The 18,413-nt window shown below is 37.8% G+C and overlaps 1 protein-coding gene across 7 annotated transcripts in view; it reads right to left on the bottom strand.

Moving 5' to 3' along the window:
• DST (dystonin) overlaps positions 1 to 18,413 on the bottom strand; it is a 298,075-nt gene that overhangs the window by 139,724 nt on the left and 139,938 nt on the right. For all 7 annotated transcript variants that reach the window (XM_062626135.1, XM_062626136.1, XM_062626137.1 and 4 more), the window contains 18 exons: positions 12,728 to 12,840; positions 12,486 to 12,592; positions 11,863 to 11,982; positions 11,458 to 11,553; positions 11,253 to 11,380; positions 8,258 to 8,351; positions 7,755 to 7,909; positions 6,441 to 6,903; positions 6,225 to 6,353; positions 5,960 to 6,037; positions 5,689 to 5,850; positions 5,458 to 5,562; positions 3,633 to 3,728; positions 2,502 to 2,627; positions 1,973 to 2,125; positions 1,577 to 1,731; positions 1,321 to 1,447; positions 69 to 252 (listed from right to left, as the gene is read on the bottom strand). In XM_062626135.1, the coding sequence (XP_062482119.1) occupies positions 69 to 252; positions 1,321 to 1,447; positions 1,577 to 1,731; positions 1,973 to 2,125; positions 2,502 to 2,627; positions 3,633 to 3,728; positions 5,458 to 5,562; positions 5,689 to 5,850; positions 5,960 to 6,037; positions 6,225 to 6,353; positions 6,441 to 6,903; positions 7,755 to 7,909; positions 8,258 to 8,351; positions 11,253 to 11,380; positions 11,458 to 11,553; positions 11,863 to 11,982; positions 12,486 to 12,592; positions 12,728 to 12,840 (2,591 nt within the window). The remainder of the gene's footprint in view (positions 1 to 68; positions 253 to 1,320; positions 1,448 to 1,576; positions 1,732 to 1,972; positions 2,126 to 2,501; positions 2,628 to 3,632; positions 3,729 to 5,457; positions 5,563 to 5,688; positions 5,851 to 5,959; positions 6,038 to 6,224; positions 6,354 to 6,440; positions 6,904 to 7,754; positions 7,910 to 8,257; positions 8,352 to 11,252; positions 11,381 to 11,457; positions 11,554 to 11,862; positions 11,983 to 12,485; positions 12,593 to 12,727; positions 12,841 to 18,413) is intronic.

Raw genomic sequence — 18,413 nt, 5'->3', positions numbered from 1 at the left:
GAAGTTGTATCAAGAACTACAATCTCTTTTCTGAGGACATTTTTCTACTGTTCTCAGCTAAGTTTTACCTCTTTCTGCAGACTTCAAAAGCTCTTGATAGTATTGCTTGCAAACATTAACTTCCCTTTCCAGCTGTGCTGTATCGGAGCTTGTAAAGATCTTTGACTCCTGGCTATCTTCCATAAAATCATTAAAGCGGGACTGCAAATTGCTTAGAACCTGCTGATGTTCACCTGGCAGCATCGTCTTTATCTGCAACAAATTATAAAACCCAAGGCAGGATTAGCAGACTCACACAGTTCCCTGTAACGCTTTTTATCGAAAACCAACATTGCCCAATTACTAAGATGGTAAAGTCAAAGAATCAAGGTTCTGAAAGTTTGCTTGTGCCTAAGTTGGAGTCCACTTGACAACTAATAGTTTACAACCACCACAAAATCCTTTTTCATCTTTAATGCCAGCAAATGGCTGCGTTAAGCCAACCCTACATCAGACACCATTTCTCCATCTACTGCCACATAGCAACAAGCAACCAGCAGAAGTCATACAAGTAGGGACACACAAGAATTATTTCAGATTCCTTCTTTCAAACAGCAACAGTGGGTAATTCAGTGAAAATGTCATTTTGGGTATTGCAAATATTATTTCAACAGTTTGTGGACAGATAACACCAATGTTGTATAATAAACTACTGTATAAAGTAGTGTTATGCTATAAATCTAACATCGTGTAATTCAGTGATCTCACACACTGTTTTAGCCAGAAAGAACAGATCTGTATCAGTACTTCATTTCTGACAAACTGATCCTAGCCAGTTATTTAACATTTGAAGTTACAGATATGTGTCAGAATAAAAAAATGCATTATGAAGGAATAGGTGTTCAGCTGAAAGACTGTCACTTTACAGCTGTTCAATCATTAGTAAGAAACTGTAGCACAAGGAAATAATGGGGGTTTTCATGAAGATTAACCTTAGCCTCATAAAGCTAACTGATCTCCCCAGATACTTCCAACATAAATTCAGAAAGCTAGACTCTTGCAGAACAAATTTCACCGATCATTCCTTTCGAGAGATCCTGTTCCTCTGATGAAAACAGGTGACTAGAGAGATCAGCACAATAAGGGTACAGGTAGCTCTCGTGACACCACCTCTCTTCTCCTTCCCCTAATGTATCTGTGGTTGCTTAAATAAATAATAATGTTGCACAGTGGTAACCAGCATTCCCACACAGAAGATGAAGATGGCAGCAAATTATTGACCATACATTTCTGGGAACTGTAGTGAATGGCTACAAGGCCTTTCCCAGACATAGTACATACCGAGGCTACATTGCCAGCTCGAACTGCTTTAATTTCATTTGTCAGGTAATGCCAGGACACCACACTCTTCATATTTACATGTGACTCGTGCCAAAGGGCCAGAACGTTCTGAAATTGCTGTTCAATCCTGAAACATAAAAAGGCTCCAACTTTAGATCACAGCAACACATGAAACGGGGAAAAGAAAGTTAAGTTGTTACTTTAACCCAAGCTTCATATAAATGTATTATTTTAAAGTGTTTTGTTTTCTTCCTACCTGTTAGCTGTATCTATCGCTTCCTTGTTTGGTGGAGGAACTGTAAAGCATACAGATGGAACCATGGCCTCATTACCACTTGGGCTAATGACTTTCCATTTAGCACGATGGGAGTTGTTTGCTAATATACACTCATCATCTTTGTAAATAGTTATCTAGTATTAACAGAAAAGCAGAATCATTTAATTACAAAATACTTCTACAAAGCCCCTCTGTATATGGTGTCAACAAATAAGCAACAGAACAAGAAAACCAATGTTCAACACAAGTATTTGCTCTTGTTTAGTAGGGTGGAAGAAATTAAGAGCCCAGCATTCACCAGGAACATGGTAATGAATGAAACTTTAGCTTAATTCTCACATCTCTAATTTATTTGAGGAAATTCAAGTTTCTAACCTCAATTTGTCTGTAGTCACAGATGGCTTTAATTGGGATGGATGTTTTGAGAATACAGTCAGGGTTCCTTGGCTTCAGCTGAATTATTGCCTTTGCTCTTCCCACAAGGCCTGCTACTGTGCTTTTATACTGCAAGAGTTGTTCTTTCTCTTCCTAAGACAGTTAAGAGAAGAATACGTCAGAAGAGATGGCTAGAGTACAGTGCTGCTTCTTTGATCCTTTTAAGCTTTTCTTTTCATGACTTCTTTTACTGTGTTTCTTAAAAGTAACACATTTTACAAGTGTCCTTCTGAAGCCACTGTTTTCCCACATCTAGGACTTTAAAGATAAATAAATGAAGCTGTATTTCAAAGTTGTGAAAAAGTCATTTCACATGGAGAGATACACTTATTTAACTGTAAGTTCTAAAAACCAATTTTTTCCCCTTCACTTTTAAGGAATAATTTTAACACACCTTTTACATTCAATTATAATCTACACATTTCCTGTTTAATTCTAACTCACATTAATAGAATTCTTGAATTCTTACCATAGACTCCTGGACAAGGTCTTCCAGCCTATGAAGGCTGCTTGATCTATCACAACTATATTTTCTGTATATGGTATCTTTCAAATTTTTTAAATATTCCATGGCTTCTTTGGCATCACTGAAAAACTAGGATGAGATACATATCTGGGTTATTTTTAAACAACCTAAAAAGTATACAAACAGCTACATGATGAAGCTTTTCTCTTCATCGCTTCATCTATGACGTGATGCCTCTTTAAAAATAATCTTTGCTAGTAGCTTGATGTGACCGCTTCACCACACAACATTACTCATGATCTCATGTCTAAAGTACTCTTCAAGAAGGCACACACTGTAAGACCAGTTATTCTCAGTACTACCTACATGCAAAATTAATTCAGCAGTTATTGAACCTTAGTTAATTACTGTTCCTGCAATGGAAATTTTTTTCTGAAGTGATTCTTACTTCCCTTAGAATTACAATTGCTTTCATACGTAAAGAACAGATGAAGCCTACAAACTGCAGCAAACTAGCTGCAAAATTCAGCAGGCACCCTGGAGCAACCATTTCATGCAGGAGGGGAAATGCGCTGCCACGCTTGGCAGTTCTGCGTGGGCACCTGCACCTCTGTACTAGGGTCCTGGGTAAGCACAACTGGGAAGGGAAATGTCCTGTGATAATCTTCGCCCCTTCTGTCCCTGAAACCTCATTTCTTAAATTCAGAATTCTCATTTCTTCCCCCCTACATTCTGCTTCTATTTGGGTAGTCCTGTAACAACCACCCACAATATGTTCTCCCTTGGGCATCACCAACCACTCTCCGCTCTACATCATCTGCAGAAGCTGTACTGATGGCAGTTGTACATGACAGGGAGAGAACATGCCTTTGTTCTCAGAGTCTCTACTTGCAGCTGTGGCACTCTGAAAAAATGCCAGGACATATTTTCATCTGCTGTGAACTGATACAACTGCAGTGAAGACAATAAAGATCTGGTAACACTGCAGGAGCACAGCTTATCATCTAGTGATTGCATTTGACAATCGTCAATTCTACAACTGCTGTGAGACAGCAACTAGCACATTTGGTAGAACTTTTTGACTATGGAAAAATCTTAAAAACATTTCACATTTTTATTTATTTACTTTCTTACCTCGAAATATGCAGTATTTTCTCTCAAATGCTGTTCAACACAGTGACAGAGCTGAAGAATCCAGCTCCACTGTGTCTGCATTGCAGCCCTATAGGCCTTTAAGGAAGAGAGATATCTTTTACAAAAGGAAATTAAAATTAAAACACGTATATAATTACAGAATTTTGGAAACACAAAAGTAATGTAGCAAACACAAACATCAATACCTGACCTTCTCACCCAGGAAAAACAAGCTGCAGCAAAGAAAATTCCAATTACAAGTGAGAAAAAAAACTGTCCCTACAGCATAGTCAAACATAACAAATCTTGCCCAGAGTGGCTGTGAAATCACCGTCCTTACACGTGTTCAGAATTCAGCCATTAAAAGCCCTGACACTGTTTTAAGCATGGGCTGGACAACATCTCCTTAGGCTGCCCCAGTCTAAGCTCATCTGCAATTCTGTCTCTACTCAGTCACAATAGCTGGAATCCTGCCTAGAGAAAAATCATATTATTATAGTAACACTGAATACACAACAAAAATAACTGATGAGGACTCGCTGCAATGTATGATTTTGTGTAGCAGCTGCACAGCAACTTAACCCCTACTCGATTGATGCCTCCTATATTGTCTGCAGGGCGCTGCCACTAGAGATGCACTGCACGAGCGCTCACCAGCAGAGGGTACTGTTGACTTTCTGAAATCAGCCAAGTATCTCAATTTTTCAGTTCCGTATGCTTCTCACGGAGTTCGAGTTTTTCCATTGGTTTCAATGAATTTCAAAATGATGCATTAATACCTAGATTCTTTTGCAGAAAAGGCATCAATTTCCTATAAATCCCAACCCCCCCCAAAAAAAAAAGTCCCAATATAGCATTATTGCAGACATCATAACCTTCATAATCATTTTCACTGTGATGGTCTGGTTTCATAATATGCATATTTAATATACTCATATATTAAGTATATCCCACTGATAAGAGGCCATTAGAACGGCATCTACTTTTAAGCACCAAACTCTCAATGTTACATAAAAAGTAATTTATTATTCAAAATAAATGTCATGAGAAGGAAGGAAAGGAGGAGTTTTCTTCATGTTTCCAATTTATGCAGATATAAACTCACTGAGCTAGAGAACCATAAAAATCCATCCTCTGGTTTTTAATTCTTATACAATAAGACAACTTTTTATTGTTTCTATTTTTACCATCCACTGTCTGTATTTACTCTTTTCTTGAAGATCTACAGGGAAAAGCATTTTACATTCCCCTTTGGAAACTTGCTATGACCCTACAACAGCTACAATAAATTTTCTAATTTTCTGTATATGGTATACCTATAATATAGAGCTTGATTCAATCCTGAAGTAAATCACATCACCTGGTCAGATTTTTAACATCCAAACACTTTTCATTATGAAACCAACCCTAAACAGTAATTGGAACCTGTACATAAGTGACAAAAAAATTCTACTGAAACTTCTTTCAGTACAATAGGGAGAAACCACATAAGGACTGTTCTGTGCCTCCAGTCTGCCAATGCAATTTCTACCAACAACTCTAAAAGCTGCGTGCATGACCAGAAATATCTGCACAGACCAACTCTGGAAAATTTCGATTTTAAATCTCATGAGGGTTTTATCTAAGCAACCTAAGATGTTTTTCCTTTTTTTGGAAACAAAGACAGACACAGCAGCGACACAGAAGAGGTAATTAAAAAGGCCCCATTATTTAGAGTTTTGTTGTTTAATTCCTTGTGAGTTAGAACTTCCCTTCTTTTCCCCAAAAATCTAAAGTCTATTAAATCACAAACCTGTTCTCTTGTTCGTAGTTTTTACTAACTTACCTCAATGGTCAGCCTGGCTGGGTGATTCTCAAGAAGCAATTGCTCAGCTATTTCTTGAACTGATTTAATAACTTCTTCTTTTTGATCAAGTTCTCTCATTAACTCCTTTTTTTCCAGAAAAAAAAAAAAAAAAAGAAAAAAAAGAAAATTAAACCAGAAACGTTTTAGGAATCTCTTGAATTCTAAAAGAGGATTTAAGTATTCTCTCTGTGTTACGCTAGCAATACATACTGCATGGTATTCCTTTTTTCTTGTTATATTGGTGTTTCTTTCACTCCAGTCATATGCAACCTCTTCCTCTTCTTTTTCATTGAGCCATATCAGCTCTCTGGTAGCACGAGATACAAAACTGTGAAGAGTATCTAGATGTCTTTCCTGATTTCTTGATGTGTTCTTAATTAAAAAGAAAACAGATTTACAAATAGCAGAATTTAAAGCTCTTCCCTTATCAAAGATGACGTACACTGAAAAGCTGAGCACCAGAGACGTATCACAAACTTACCAAGAGTTTTGAATACTGACTCTCCAGTTTGTGCAATTTTTCTGCATAACTGAGTTTAAGAGGGGCAGTCATTTGGATCTGTATTTGGTATATGAGGTTAAAAGACAACAAATAGGTTAGATATGTTAAACTATTAGATCTACTGATTTCATGATGCGTCATCTAGTGATCAGAAGTAAAACTAAGACAGTTCAAAAATTCAGCATTAGTTTATGGGTAACCCAGTAAGAAAGTAACTAAAAAAATAGAGAATATGGTGCTGTACCTCACTCATTTTAGCTTCTTTAAGGCTTGATTCAAATTCCTCAATAGCTTTGTGGACATTTTTGTGATTTTCCAAATGGCTTTCAACACTTGGTAAATCTGAACCCCATTCTGCTCGATCAAGTTGAACCTTACAAACAAGAAGGAAAAATTATCCATGACCTACAAGGAATAAATGTAATCATGAGAAGCAGACTGTTTCTATAAAGATTGCTACCTGCATTTCTTCCACCCAGCTCAATAGGTCCTGGACAAATTTCATGTTCACCTCTTCTTCTGGTAAATTCTGATCCACAAAAGCTGATTTCATAAGAGGTTTCCTGATTTGCATCAGTTTGAGTGTTTGCAGAGTCCCACTGTCTACTCCTGTCACATAGCTTTGAATTAACCGTGGTGGGACGCCTGGTGCATAAGCGGGAGTGATGGTTGGTGTCAGTCTGGAAGTAAGACCTGATGAAAGGCCGGATGTCAAGCTGGAAGAAGTCAAAGTAGGTGTTAAACCTTGGGTCATTGCAGCATTTGATTCAGGGGTTAGATTTGTTGTAAATCCTGAGTTTAAGCTTTCAGTTATTCCTGATATCATCAGCTTTGTCTGCTCTGTTGTCAGTGCACGCCCTTTGTTGTACACAGAAGAACATTCGGTCCGTATGGCCATCAGTTCATCATGAAGCTTTGCAACTCTGTTAAAATGAAATAAATAAAAATCATTTTGATGAATGCTTATGATTAAGGTTTATCATGTTGAACTAAATAGCAATATGAATTCACATGATCTCTTACACTTTAGTTGTACTTAAATACTTATAAAAAAGCATTTCTATCAGAGGGTATAGAGTATGTCAGCTTATACTTATAAAAATACCAATAACATGGAGAAATCAGGCGATGACTAGAAAATCAGCAGGGTATGGGCACTGGCATGCACCATACACGATTCCAGTGAACAATTAGCACAGCAGAAATCTTACAAGATACTACATGTTGCGGCAGATCAAATGCTTGCAGTTAGTTCACTGCCAAGGAGTTGTTCTGGGCTTGATCCCACCCAGCCCAGGATGAATTCTGAAAAACTTCAGAGCCACTTCTTCATAAAATTGCTTTATGCTGTTTAAACGCATCTTTCTGCCAAGACTGTACACACTCTGCCACATATAAGCTAATGTTACCCCACTTATTACCTGTTAAGACACCTACAGCTACCACCAGATATCCTGCCTCCATTTTTAAAATCAAAGTTAGCAAATTCTAAAAGCATTTTAGGTGCAGAAATACAAGCTAACATCTTTATACTCAGGTATCACTATACATTAAAGTCATGTTCTGATGAATGTCTTCATTTTACCAAATGTGTACTAACAGCTCTTCTTGTCTTCATTTATGGGCAATGTACCCACCAGAATACCTGATAACCTTTATTTGGGTGATCAGTGACAGATTGTTAAAGTTTATCCACAAACATAATGATTTGAATCTGTTGTCCCTAACGGGTATCCATTTACTTATTTATTCATATAAATACACTGTAAAGTACCTTTGCACAAGCTGGTCTGCCTGATAGTATTTTCCATCAGTAAGAATTTGGGTGTTAATCAATTGCTGGCGGAGAAGGTTCTCAGATTCAAGAAGATAACCAGCTATCTCTGCTTCATGTTGGAACTGGAGCCCTGACTCCAATCGCTTGGTGTCCTGAATAAATAACAGAAAGCCATTAAGCCCTGTAGCTAAACCAAACAGAAATTAACTATTAAGAATTCCTAATACTTCTGTAAAAACTTCTGATCTTGAAACAACTGCAAAGCTTTTTATCTAACTACTGACAAAAAAAAAAGTAACAGAATTCACTCAAGGCAATTTTTGGTATTTTCTCAAAGAAATGCCAAATTAACAGTACATCGCAAGTAAAAGTAGCAGCTATTAACTATGCACTCAAAAAACCTAACAGGGTTTTTTTTGTTTGTTTGCTTGCTTTTTAAGAAGCCATTCCACTGCATTAAGTTCATGAACACAGACAAGTAAAATCACCAAGTGACTTACAGACTGCAGAGCATTTCGAGCAAGTATTAGTTTTTCTTCACAGCTCCGGCTGTCCCGCTGAATTCTGTTTGCAATCTGCTGCAGCATTTCCAACCTAGGTAATGCCAGAACATTTCAGAAAAATAAATAAGCATAAATACTATTTATATTTTCTATATATGTTACATGACTTTAAAAACAAACAAACAGCATCTAACACAAAGCACAAATACATATGCCAAGTTACCTGTTTCCTTCTAAGGTGCCATTACCAAAGCTTATACAAGATTTAATCAGTGTGGGACCACAATTAACAGAAAGGAAATTCTCGTTAGAGTCAACGCTGGTTCGAGCACTAGTACTGTTGCTAAACACCGAATCACTGCTGTGATAACTATAACTACTGCTATTCATTTTTACGTCCAGAGCACGGTCCTTCTGGCTGTTTACATCTGCTGAAAAATTAAAAGATAAATCTCCTACAAAATGTACAGCTTCTAGGGATGAAATTTCACTACTGGCCTTTGAAACACCCAGCACTCCTCCTTTAAATAGGCTTCAGTACACATATTCAAAACCCAGCAATTAATATTCTGCCAGCTCTTCAAAAGATTTTACCTGGGGCTATGTACGCTACCTTGCTTTTGGCTTCCCTACCTTGCGCATTAAAGCTTTGCAAGTACAGACTAGGCAGCAACATTAGGGCGTTTCTAGGGGATAGACAAGCCAAATACTTTACTTAAGTGTCACTAAGTATCTGTAAGCCAAATAAGACCTTAAAAAGAAGTCCGTGCAGTGTTGCTCAGACTCTTCAATGAAAAGTTTCAAAAAGGAGTGAAGTGAGAACTCCACGCTCCACAGTATGCTACAAAACACTTCCAGGTTGGGCTGACTCCTTTAAGTGGAACTGCACAATAAAACTGGGGGGAGTATCATGGTTAATCAGCACATACCAATATAATCTAAGACACCTGTACAACATCCAACCCACCAGCATTATTCCACTGCCCAAATATGCATGTTTACTAACTGCCCTGTCCCACTAATCTGTCCTCCTGCAAATTTCCCTTCAGCTTGTTCCATATTCCGAGCTAAGTGCTTCTTGCTGTTTTGACCACAAAACAAGTAAGAAAAATCTGATGACTGTCCTTGAGTTTACGTTTTAACACAGATTTTGGAATAGGGATGCTTTTTTCAGTATTTTATGCCCTGATTTTCAGACCTCCTGAAAAACCACACCCACACCATGACTCTGTTTACACAGAAGAGCACAGCAAAGGCATAGACACACCCCTGCAGTAATGCCAAACTCTGCTGGCTGTGCAAACCAGAGCTCAGTTTGGCACTCTCCTCACTGACATCATACTAATTTCGATCTCATAGAGCAATCCAGCCACATTGTCAATCTGTGTTGATACATTCAGATGTATTCACAAGACTTGCAATATTTAGGATTTGCCAAATTTCAATATTAGCCAAGGTCACATTTTTGCCACAACCAAATCCCAGCCCAGGAACTGTATCAAAACCTCATTATTATTGAGATGAACTAGCAACCAATACAACAAACATGGACCAAGTTCTTCTGTCCAGATCAGCCAACAATTTTAACTGGGTCACTAAGCCAGAATCACTTAATCAGCTTTTCTCTCTCATTTTACAGTGACCACCACATGAAGTGATCCATCACCATATGACCTGTCACTTTAAGTGTTTACCAATCCTGAAATACGGGAAGGAGTTTATGTTTATGTTTGGTTTATCCTGTGCTCGGTCTATCTGAATAAAAAAGTAAAAACAAACTAATGTCATTTCTACACGTTCTCAACAAAGATAATCCAGCTTTCAGCAAGTATGAACAGGATTCCTTTTGGCAAAGGCAGGCACTAACTTTGCTTTTGGCAGGTCAGGACAGACTAACCTATGAAGTCTAGTAAGCTGTATTTCTTTTGCTCCTTTCCAGTGTTCTGCTCTGCACAAGGTGGGACAACCTTGTATTCCTCCATAGGGACTTCTTCTGCAGCAGGGAGCTGTGAATCAACACCTCGCATTGAACCTGACATTGCTCTTGCCTTTGTAAGCATGACACATACTTAACTCTGACTGTAGTTAGGATCTTCTCTGGCTAAAATCTGTCTTTCTGATGACTTCCTACACAATGACCTGGATTCTTCACAATTTCAGTCACCTAAACCAGAGAGAATAATCACCCTGTTGTCACCAGAGAGTCAGTGCCAGGATACTCTATAAGTGGTTCCATTCTTACAAGTTTCTTTTGGGTGCTTAAAGTTAAGCAGAATGAATCCAGACCCAGGTCTATACCCCTACCTGCAGGTAGAAGCCCTATGATTCATTTAACTTAGATAAAAGTTTGGGGTTTTGTTTTTAATTAATGAATGGATAGCACCTGTGTCTGCCACAGAACTCAAAAGAGGTATCATTAAAAAGAAAAAATGCTCTAAGACTGCATCAAGGTTTTAAACTCGCTCAACATGTTATTAGTGATGTTCCAAACAGTATCACCCATTCTACTACCATGGAAGACTCCTATGCACTTTGCACGTCTGAAGACTGTGCTCTTGAGTACAGCCAAGTTTTAAATAACCTCAGAACAGACTGTAGCCCACAGTGCTGTGTACCAAGTGAAATATACATTTCATGTAAAGAATGAGGGTGTTGCTTATATGAAATCAAGTCCAAATGAGACAGCAAAGTGGTATGAACCTAGCTCTGACTAACTGTACAAAGAAGGTGCTTATATTTATGTTTAAGTGTGTTGATGATCTGAGGCACAGATACTATTCATCATGACCTTCTGAAACCACCCAAGTTATTTCCATCTGGATCTGCTTCTGTGAAGTAGATAAAGAAATTCAAGCCTTGAACAAAGGCAAAATTAGTTGATCTAAAAAAGTAATGTGGATGTTACCAGGGAAGATGACATCTACAATTTTCAATACAAATTAATCCAACTGAAAAGGTATTAACCAAGCCTGACAAACATTCACTAGCATACCTCTCCACTTCAGGCCGAAGGGTCTTGTCTCTTTCCAGCATGGCAATAATAAGCTTTCCCCATTCTTTTTCTGTGTCATTTGGGTGGTAGCCTTGAGGAAGCTTGATGCGTCCAAATTCTATCCAGACCTTAGCAATCATACATATTTGTTATTTTAAGCCACAGAAAATGAACTTTATACATTTTAATGCTTGTTAAAACTTACCTCTAGCAGTTTATATAGCTGTTGAATTTTTACTATATCTGCCTCCTTTGGTGGAATTTCTGTTTCTTTAAACTGTAAATATTGTTTATAAAGTGCCTACAGAAACACAAAAACCATCATCAACTTTTTTTTACAGTGAATGTAACCCTACTTCCCAAATTCTCTCTTAATATTCTTCATAAGCTTCTGTTCTTACACTGTTCTACTTGAGTTCTACAAAAAATGATCAGTGACAAGCTAAAGATTAGCTTTTGATTGTTCATAATGTACTCTGAAAAGGTTAAGGAGTAGTACTGTTTTATACTTGATTACATACATCAACAGGCACTTCATTTGTTCAAGCATGCTTTGAGTCAGTGAGATAAAGTGTCATTCCAACAAAGAGTTTAAGACATGACGCCTCACCTTCAATTCCACGGGATTGTTGGGAAACGTTCTGTCAGACATTATCGTGACATGATGTCTGATCCACTGCATGAGGTAGTTCACCATATTCTGATATTCAACCCATTTGACTTCAACATCCTACCAAAAAGCACAACCCAAATCACAGGTCAGAAGAAAATAATCTGAGGGCTCATTTTTGCTTTATCTTTGACTCTGAAGTGTTCACACACATAGAAAATAGATTTCTAAACCCTGCAACTCTGAACCAATATTTACTTACTCATTACAGTTCACTTAAAGCTTCCAAATACATGATTTTATTCTCTAGTTTTGGTCCTAAATAATTCCACTGGAAACAAAACATTTTCTACTTTAATAAACCTCAAACTGATCAGAATTAGAGAGGCACAATTTGTAGGTCCACGACTGAAAAGTAAGAGCTTTCACTCTTATCTTTCTCCAACTTCAGGTATTTTGGTTTAAGCTTTTTGCTTTTGTCCAGAACTTGAAATGCCTGCTAAGCCTCTAAAATCTCAACCTGAAAAACCATGTGACAGAGGAGTGTGACAGATGATCCAGCTAACATTCTGAAATCAAAAACTGAAGCTCACACACTGCACAAGTATTTTTCTCCTACTTACATTTGCACTAATGCCTTCACCACCTTCTGGTACTTTGGGAAATGCATCATAAAGTGATGACACGTAAGTTATTACTGACTTCTCATCAGGTGAAGAAACATCAACATCTAAAAGAGCAAGACAGAACAGTGCTGTATCATGTAGTTGTAAGAATGCCCACAAATATGCTACAACCTGCAGGCAGATTGGATTTTATTTTAACGTTAGGGTTTTTGCAACAAAGCCCTTTGCAGTTATCTTACCTTCAGGATCCAGAAGTCTGGCAACACCAAGTTTTTCTGCTACAAAAAAAGCATGTTCTAAATTTGCAAGGTTGCTTTGAACAGCAACGGTATTCATGTCTATCAGGTCCGGCCTGTCAAATAAAAAAAGTAATACTTGATTACAACTCTTTCCCATGTTTAAATTACTGCTGTATTAGTAAATCAAACCAAGACCATGGATAGATACAGCAACAGACCTTTCATTAAAATCAGGTGAAGCAACTGAGGTCAGTGCTAAGTGACAAACACAAGCAGCAGGCAACTACAACACTTTCCGTTCCTTATCTACAAGGTAAATGTTTTAGCCATCCCTTTTATATATACATATATATATGTATGTACGTATGTATTTTCTTATGCATGTTTCTTAATGTGCACTGCCATTCTACTGTAGCACCTTCTCCTTTCCACTGCCCTTAAGGAGGTTAAAGTCACTTTTCCCTTAGGACCCATTTCCATGAGGAAGTTCATTTCTACTGCCTTTACAACTTTTAGTCATCCTGCATCAAACTCTCCAGCACATGTTAGAACCCACACAGAAACAAGTTCTGTCACAAAAACATCAGTTCAGCCTGGAAGACAATTATTCTCACTGGGCTTTAAGGAAGTTGTTCAAACTGCACTGAAGCCCTGCTTTTGGTTAAACATTGCTGCTGGTTCTCTTGCACACAACCCTCAGCCCATGCACTTACACCTTCACACCCTCTTCCTGCTAAATTCCACTGCCAGCCACAACACTCTTGTTTTAATGGAATACTTCTCTTAAGCCAGTCTCATCTATAAACATTTTTAAGGCCCATAAGTATCATCCTGTACCAGCAACACTACTTTTATGTTTAAAATTACTGTAAAACTTCAAATTAATAGTGTCCTTTAGGTTTGCTACGTGGCACTTGGCTTTTAGATCTTGCAGTTCTCAGGGCAGTGTGTTACTGTCTGTCTCTTTCAGCACAGGGTATCCTCTCAGCCATAACAACTAAAAGGAAGAAGGGATTTTCAAAGATGCTAAGCAAAAACTCAGCTCACTGAAGCTAACTAGAGTCACAAGGGTCTGAAACTGTTGATACTGAAATCCTACACTACTGAAAACCAGTCCCACACTGAAGAAAGAAACCCTAAAACAAAACCCTGTAAGAAAAAAACATGACATCTAAACTTTAGTGAACAACTCAGTCCTTAAATTTTCTCATTTTCTAGAAAAACTATTTTCTTAGTTTTACCTACCAGAAGCTTTGAATTATTGCAACAGAGGGAAATAAAACTGTTAAATATTCACATTGCTCAAAACGAATGGTACCACTTCATTTGACAACACCCCAGAATTCCCTTGATCACAAAAAGGTGAAACTCAACACAAGCTTGTCTTTTAACTAACGACAGGTGCACTGTAAATAAAAATGTTTTTCTTTTCAGCCATTTAGAATCCCTGGTTTCTTTGTGTTCTTTAGAAGACAAGTCTACAAGACCGGTAACAATACTGCACCTATTATTTCTTGAAAGAACATTTAATTAATAATAAAACTTAGGTGGTGTAAACAGAAACATAATCCTCCTAAACCAGCAGGACTTTCCACTTCCAATATGCTTAGTGGGAGCATGACCAAGCTCATGCTATTCTGCTTTGAATCTGAGTGCAATGGAAACAATGCAACAAAACCAGTATCATCTGTTGCTCTCCGCAGCACAGAAAATCCATGAAAAATAAAAGGCAATACTAGAAAAGGAAACAGAGAACTCCAGTCTCTTATTTCAGCCACAATAATGGAGATAGTATGAGTAATAAAAATCACTTTCACAGCACAGTTTTGACAAGAGAAGCAGATTTCTGTAAGTGTATACTGGTGGTTTGGTTATTTTTTTTCTCCTGCCTTCTTTACATTTGTTTCACACTTGATAAAAATGGCTCAAGAATCACTTACAATGCCTGTTTGATTGCCAGCTCTCAGAACAAGAAATTACAAGTTACTGTAAAAGCCTTGACTATTTCCAGAAAATGCGCTGCAAGCTGTAGAGACACTGACGTGATAATCTCAGAATATGAAGAGGAGGTAAGGTTCTCATCTGTATCTCACAGCGATACAGGTAAAAAAACTGATGAAAACAACTGCTCTCGAGTAATATACCTTAAATGATATATTACTCAAAAATCACAGATATCTGTGAGATGCCTCCCCGCCTTTTAAACATACCTTTCTATCACTGCAACTCCTACCAGCAAAGGGTTATTTCAGTTCCCCTTTAAGAACAAGAGAGAATTGCAATGAACACTGCTGTTTTCAGTTAATTATACACTCAACACACAGCATACCGACTTAGGTTAACCAGTCTGTATCTAAAGTTTTGATCTACCAGAAAATACTACAGAAGACAGCATTCACCTCTGTCTTCAGCTGCCTAAAGCAGAGGCTTAACAGCTGACGGAGAACAAGCCCACTGATAGTTTATAAAAGGGAAAAGGCAGGTATTATGTCTTGAATACAAAAGCACCTGGTACTGATCATGGGAAGCGCACGCTGCCAGGGGCTTGGGACCTCCACTCTCTGCAGGTCACCTTTTTTTCTTCACAAATAGTAGAGGGATACATTGCAAAGCCACAGGAAAAGGAGCTTACCTCCCAGAGCTCACTAAAAGCCTTTTTTTAGTCCCAGAATAATACATCCAAAAAACATGCCACAGGAAATCAGATTGCAACACTGTTCCCTTTGTTTAAGAGTGTTTTCTCGTAATTTTAAATAAAAGTAATTTTTATCTGCTGTAAGCTGGCAGAGATACCTGTACACTAACTAGGTACATGTGAATTTGCATTTGAGCATTCACATGTAGTTTTCAGTGCTGCAATCACTGAACACCATCCTTCTCTGAAGAATCAAGGGAATCTGGTATTATCAAGCATAGATTGTACACAGTGAGTGTTGTGGGACTGTATAATAAAGGCTGGCAATTATTTTCCAGTATCTTTAGCATTCCATTTCTCCTTTGAACTCTGAAATGCTACTAACTGCTTAAACTGCAATTGTGATGAGTATCGTTCTAATACATATTTATCTAATTGTCTTAATTGAAGTAAACATTAGATTTTCCATTAGCACCATCCATCATGGCAAACATTTCCACTTTTAAGGCTAAAAAGAAAGTACATGAGTTTTGTAGAAGCTATTTGTCATGTAGTATAAATATTTTACATCAATTTGCATAAACTATTAAGTGGTTTTATACACAATCGAGAACTAAATTAAATGCACTTTAAGTAAAAGACGATGACTCTACCTTCTGTCATAATACCATGAGTCATCTTATGGCAGATTTTTCAGTGGGCTGGGCCCTTGCCATCAAAACACACACATAAACATCCCGAACACCAGCCGGGTTGGAACATTCCATGCAAAGGAGATGCTTCTGCTGCAGGCACACCTAAGTCAAGGAGTTTGGCTTCTACATCGCAAATCATTAATCATTTCATTTATAAAAGATTGGTGGCTGCCATTTGAGATCTTAGTGTAGGTGTTAGAAATTAGACACAATTTGTATCAGAAGCGAGGGGGGAAAAAAGGTGTGATTAATTTCAATTAGGAAGCTGACAAAATTATGATCAACAAGAAAACAAATAGCACCACATAGGGAAGCAAGTGAAATGGATCAAATGCAAGCTTTCTACTTTGGAAAGACTCCTTGAAATCAAAGACTTGTGCATAATAAACAAAGTTAGGCATGTGTAGATTTTCTCATAGGCAGAATCTAACACCTAGTAAACCAGTAATATTCCAGAGTAATATTAGCGAGTAAGATTACAGAGTAATAGTCCACATGAAAATACTGTTAAACATGTTCACAAGGCTAACTAACAAGCCTGAAGCTATTTACATGAACCATCTAAGGTGTTCAATTTACACAGTTCTGTTTTGGTCAAAACCCTGGATGCTGCCTGAGTAATACCTAATATGAAAATGTATTTCTTTCTTGGCTTATATTGAGCAGAAGTATTAATATAGTGAGTTTCAAGCAGAACTCTCAGAGAAAATATGACTGAAGATGCAGAGTGAAACCTACATGTCACTACAGTCCATTTAGCTTTTCCACTGCTGTCTTTAGAAAATGCCTATAAAAATTAAATAAATTCCTTGCTTCATTGTTCACAGACAATTGAAAAGGACAGGTGCCAGACAGACTCATGCATTTTTTAGGGATGGGAAGACTCCTGAAACAAAGACAATGCCAGAATACAGAGTCATAAAATAAATTTATAAAAAAGAATAGAGACTTCTCAAGCAGAAAGGGTTCAACATACATTTCAGAAGAGACAAGAGATATATAATAATCTACTCTAGAGATTTCGCTTAATAGCAGAAAAATTACCAAGAAAGGAATCAGAAAATAGGAAATGTCCATGTAAAACAGACACGTTAGCTCTATCCCTTCTAACACATACCTCCTGTTATTCCCCAGGAAATCTATAAACAAGATGATGAAGCAAAATCAATTTATTATTCAACCTACTATATAGTAACAGCTACCATTTAACCTATCCCTTAACAGAGCCTCAAAAACACTAGAAAATATTTATGCCAGCTTGTACATAGAGTCAATGTCTGGGAGGCTACTGAAGAATGTGTCTCCATGTCAGGTACAAGCCCAAGTCTTTTTCAAAACAAGCTTGCCAAAGAGCCTGTTTTGGAAAGGCTGAGGCATCAACACCATGAGAATAACTCCCAGCATTCAACTAACACATACTACTATCCTTGTGACCTATGTATTTCTATTGATGCTCAATGTTTGCAGACGCAGTGCTCTGTACATTGTCAATGACCATGAGATCTACTTACAGAGTTGGAGGTATGCTTTGGTAATATATATGCCTACCACAGTTATTTTCCTGATTTTTTTTTTCCATCATTGCATGGGAGCTTCAATATAAAGGGAATAATATTCTATCTTCTTAGGGAATAAAAGGCCATAAAGGACTAGCTGTGTTCAGTAACCCTGTTTCAGAGAACTTGGAAACCTGAGTTTCAGGGAGCAGACTAAAGTCAGATTTCTTTCCACACAGTCGGATCACTTACAGAGGAGGAAGAGGAGAGCTCCTCTTCAAAAAAATGTTAAGCGTGACTTTGTGGCATGAAGGAGGAACAGATGTCCTCCATCATCAGAATCAAGGACCACAATGCAGACACACAGCACAAGGTTCCGCAGCATGTTCCTTGGTGTCAAAAACCCCATGCTGAGGAATTGAGGTACAAAATTGACTCCCAAGTCAACACTATCTTCCACTATACCCTAGGCCACCTCCCTTTCAGAAGGTCTGGATTCTGTACCAAATTGTGGATTTTTCTCAGATAACAATATACATAGCTAATTCAGATAATTAATTTTATCATGCATGTCCTTGATTTGATAAGCAGAGTTTAGATAAGCCTCCTGACCCACCTTTGTTAGCACAGCAAAACTTCACCTGACACTTGCCATACCGATTTAGATAAAGACACAACTGAGGCATTGTAACATCAAAGACCTATTAGTTAAACGTGGGGTTCAGCTTCAGCCATTCCTAAGGAGCCCTTATCACAACTTGGCAGTAGGTCTGCAATGTAGATTTTAAGCTCAGTACACACATCAATGAAACTAGAAAGAATCTCAGCCAGTCCCTGCACCAACTTTAAAACCAGATTTT

The sequence above is a fragment of the Pezoporus occidentalis genome, unplaced genomic scaffold (genome assembly GCF_034315485.1).
Source record: "Pezoporus occidentalis ecotype Australia unplaced genomic scaffold, CSIRO_AGI_Poc_V1 ctg29, whole genome shotgun sequence".
In the NCBI taxonomy this organism is placed as follows: Eukaryota; Metazoa; Chordata; class Aves; order Psittaciformes; family Psittacidae; genus Pezoporus; species Pezoporus occidentalis.
Note: the sequence above shows the minus strand (reverse complement) of the source record. Positions and strands in the feature narration are given on the sequence as shown.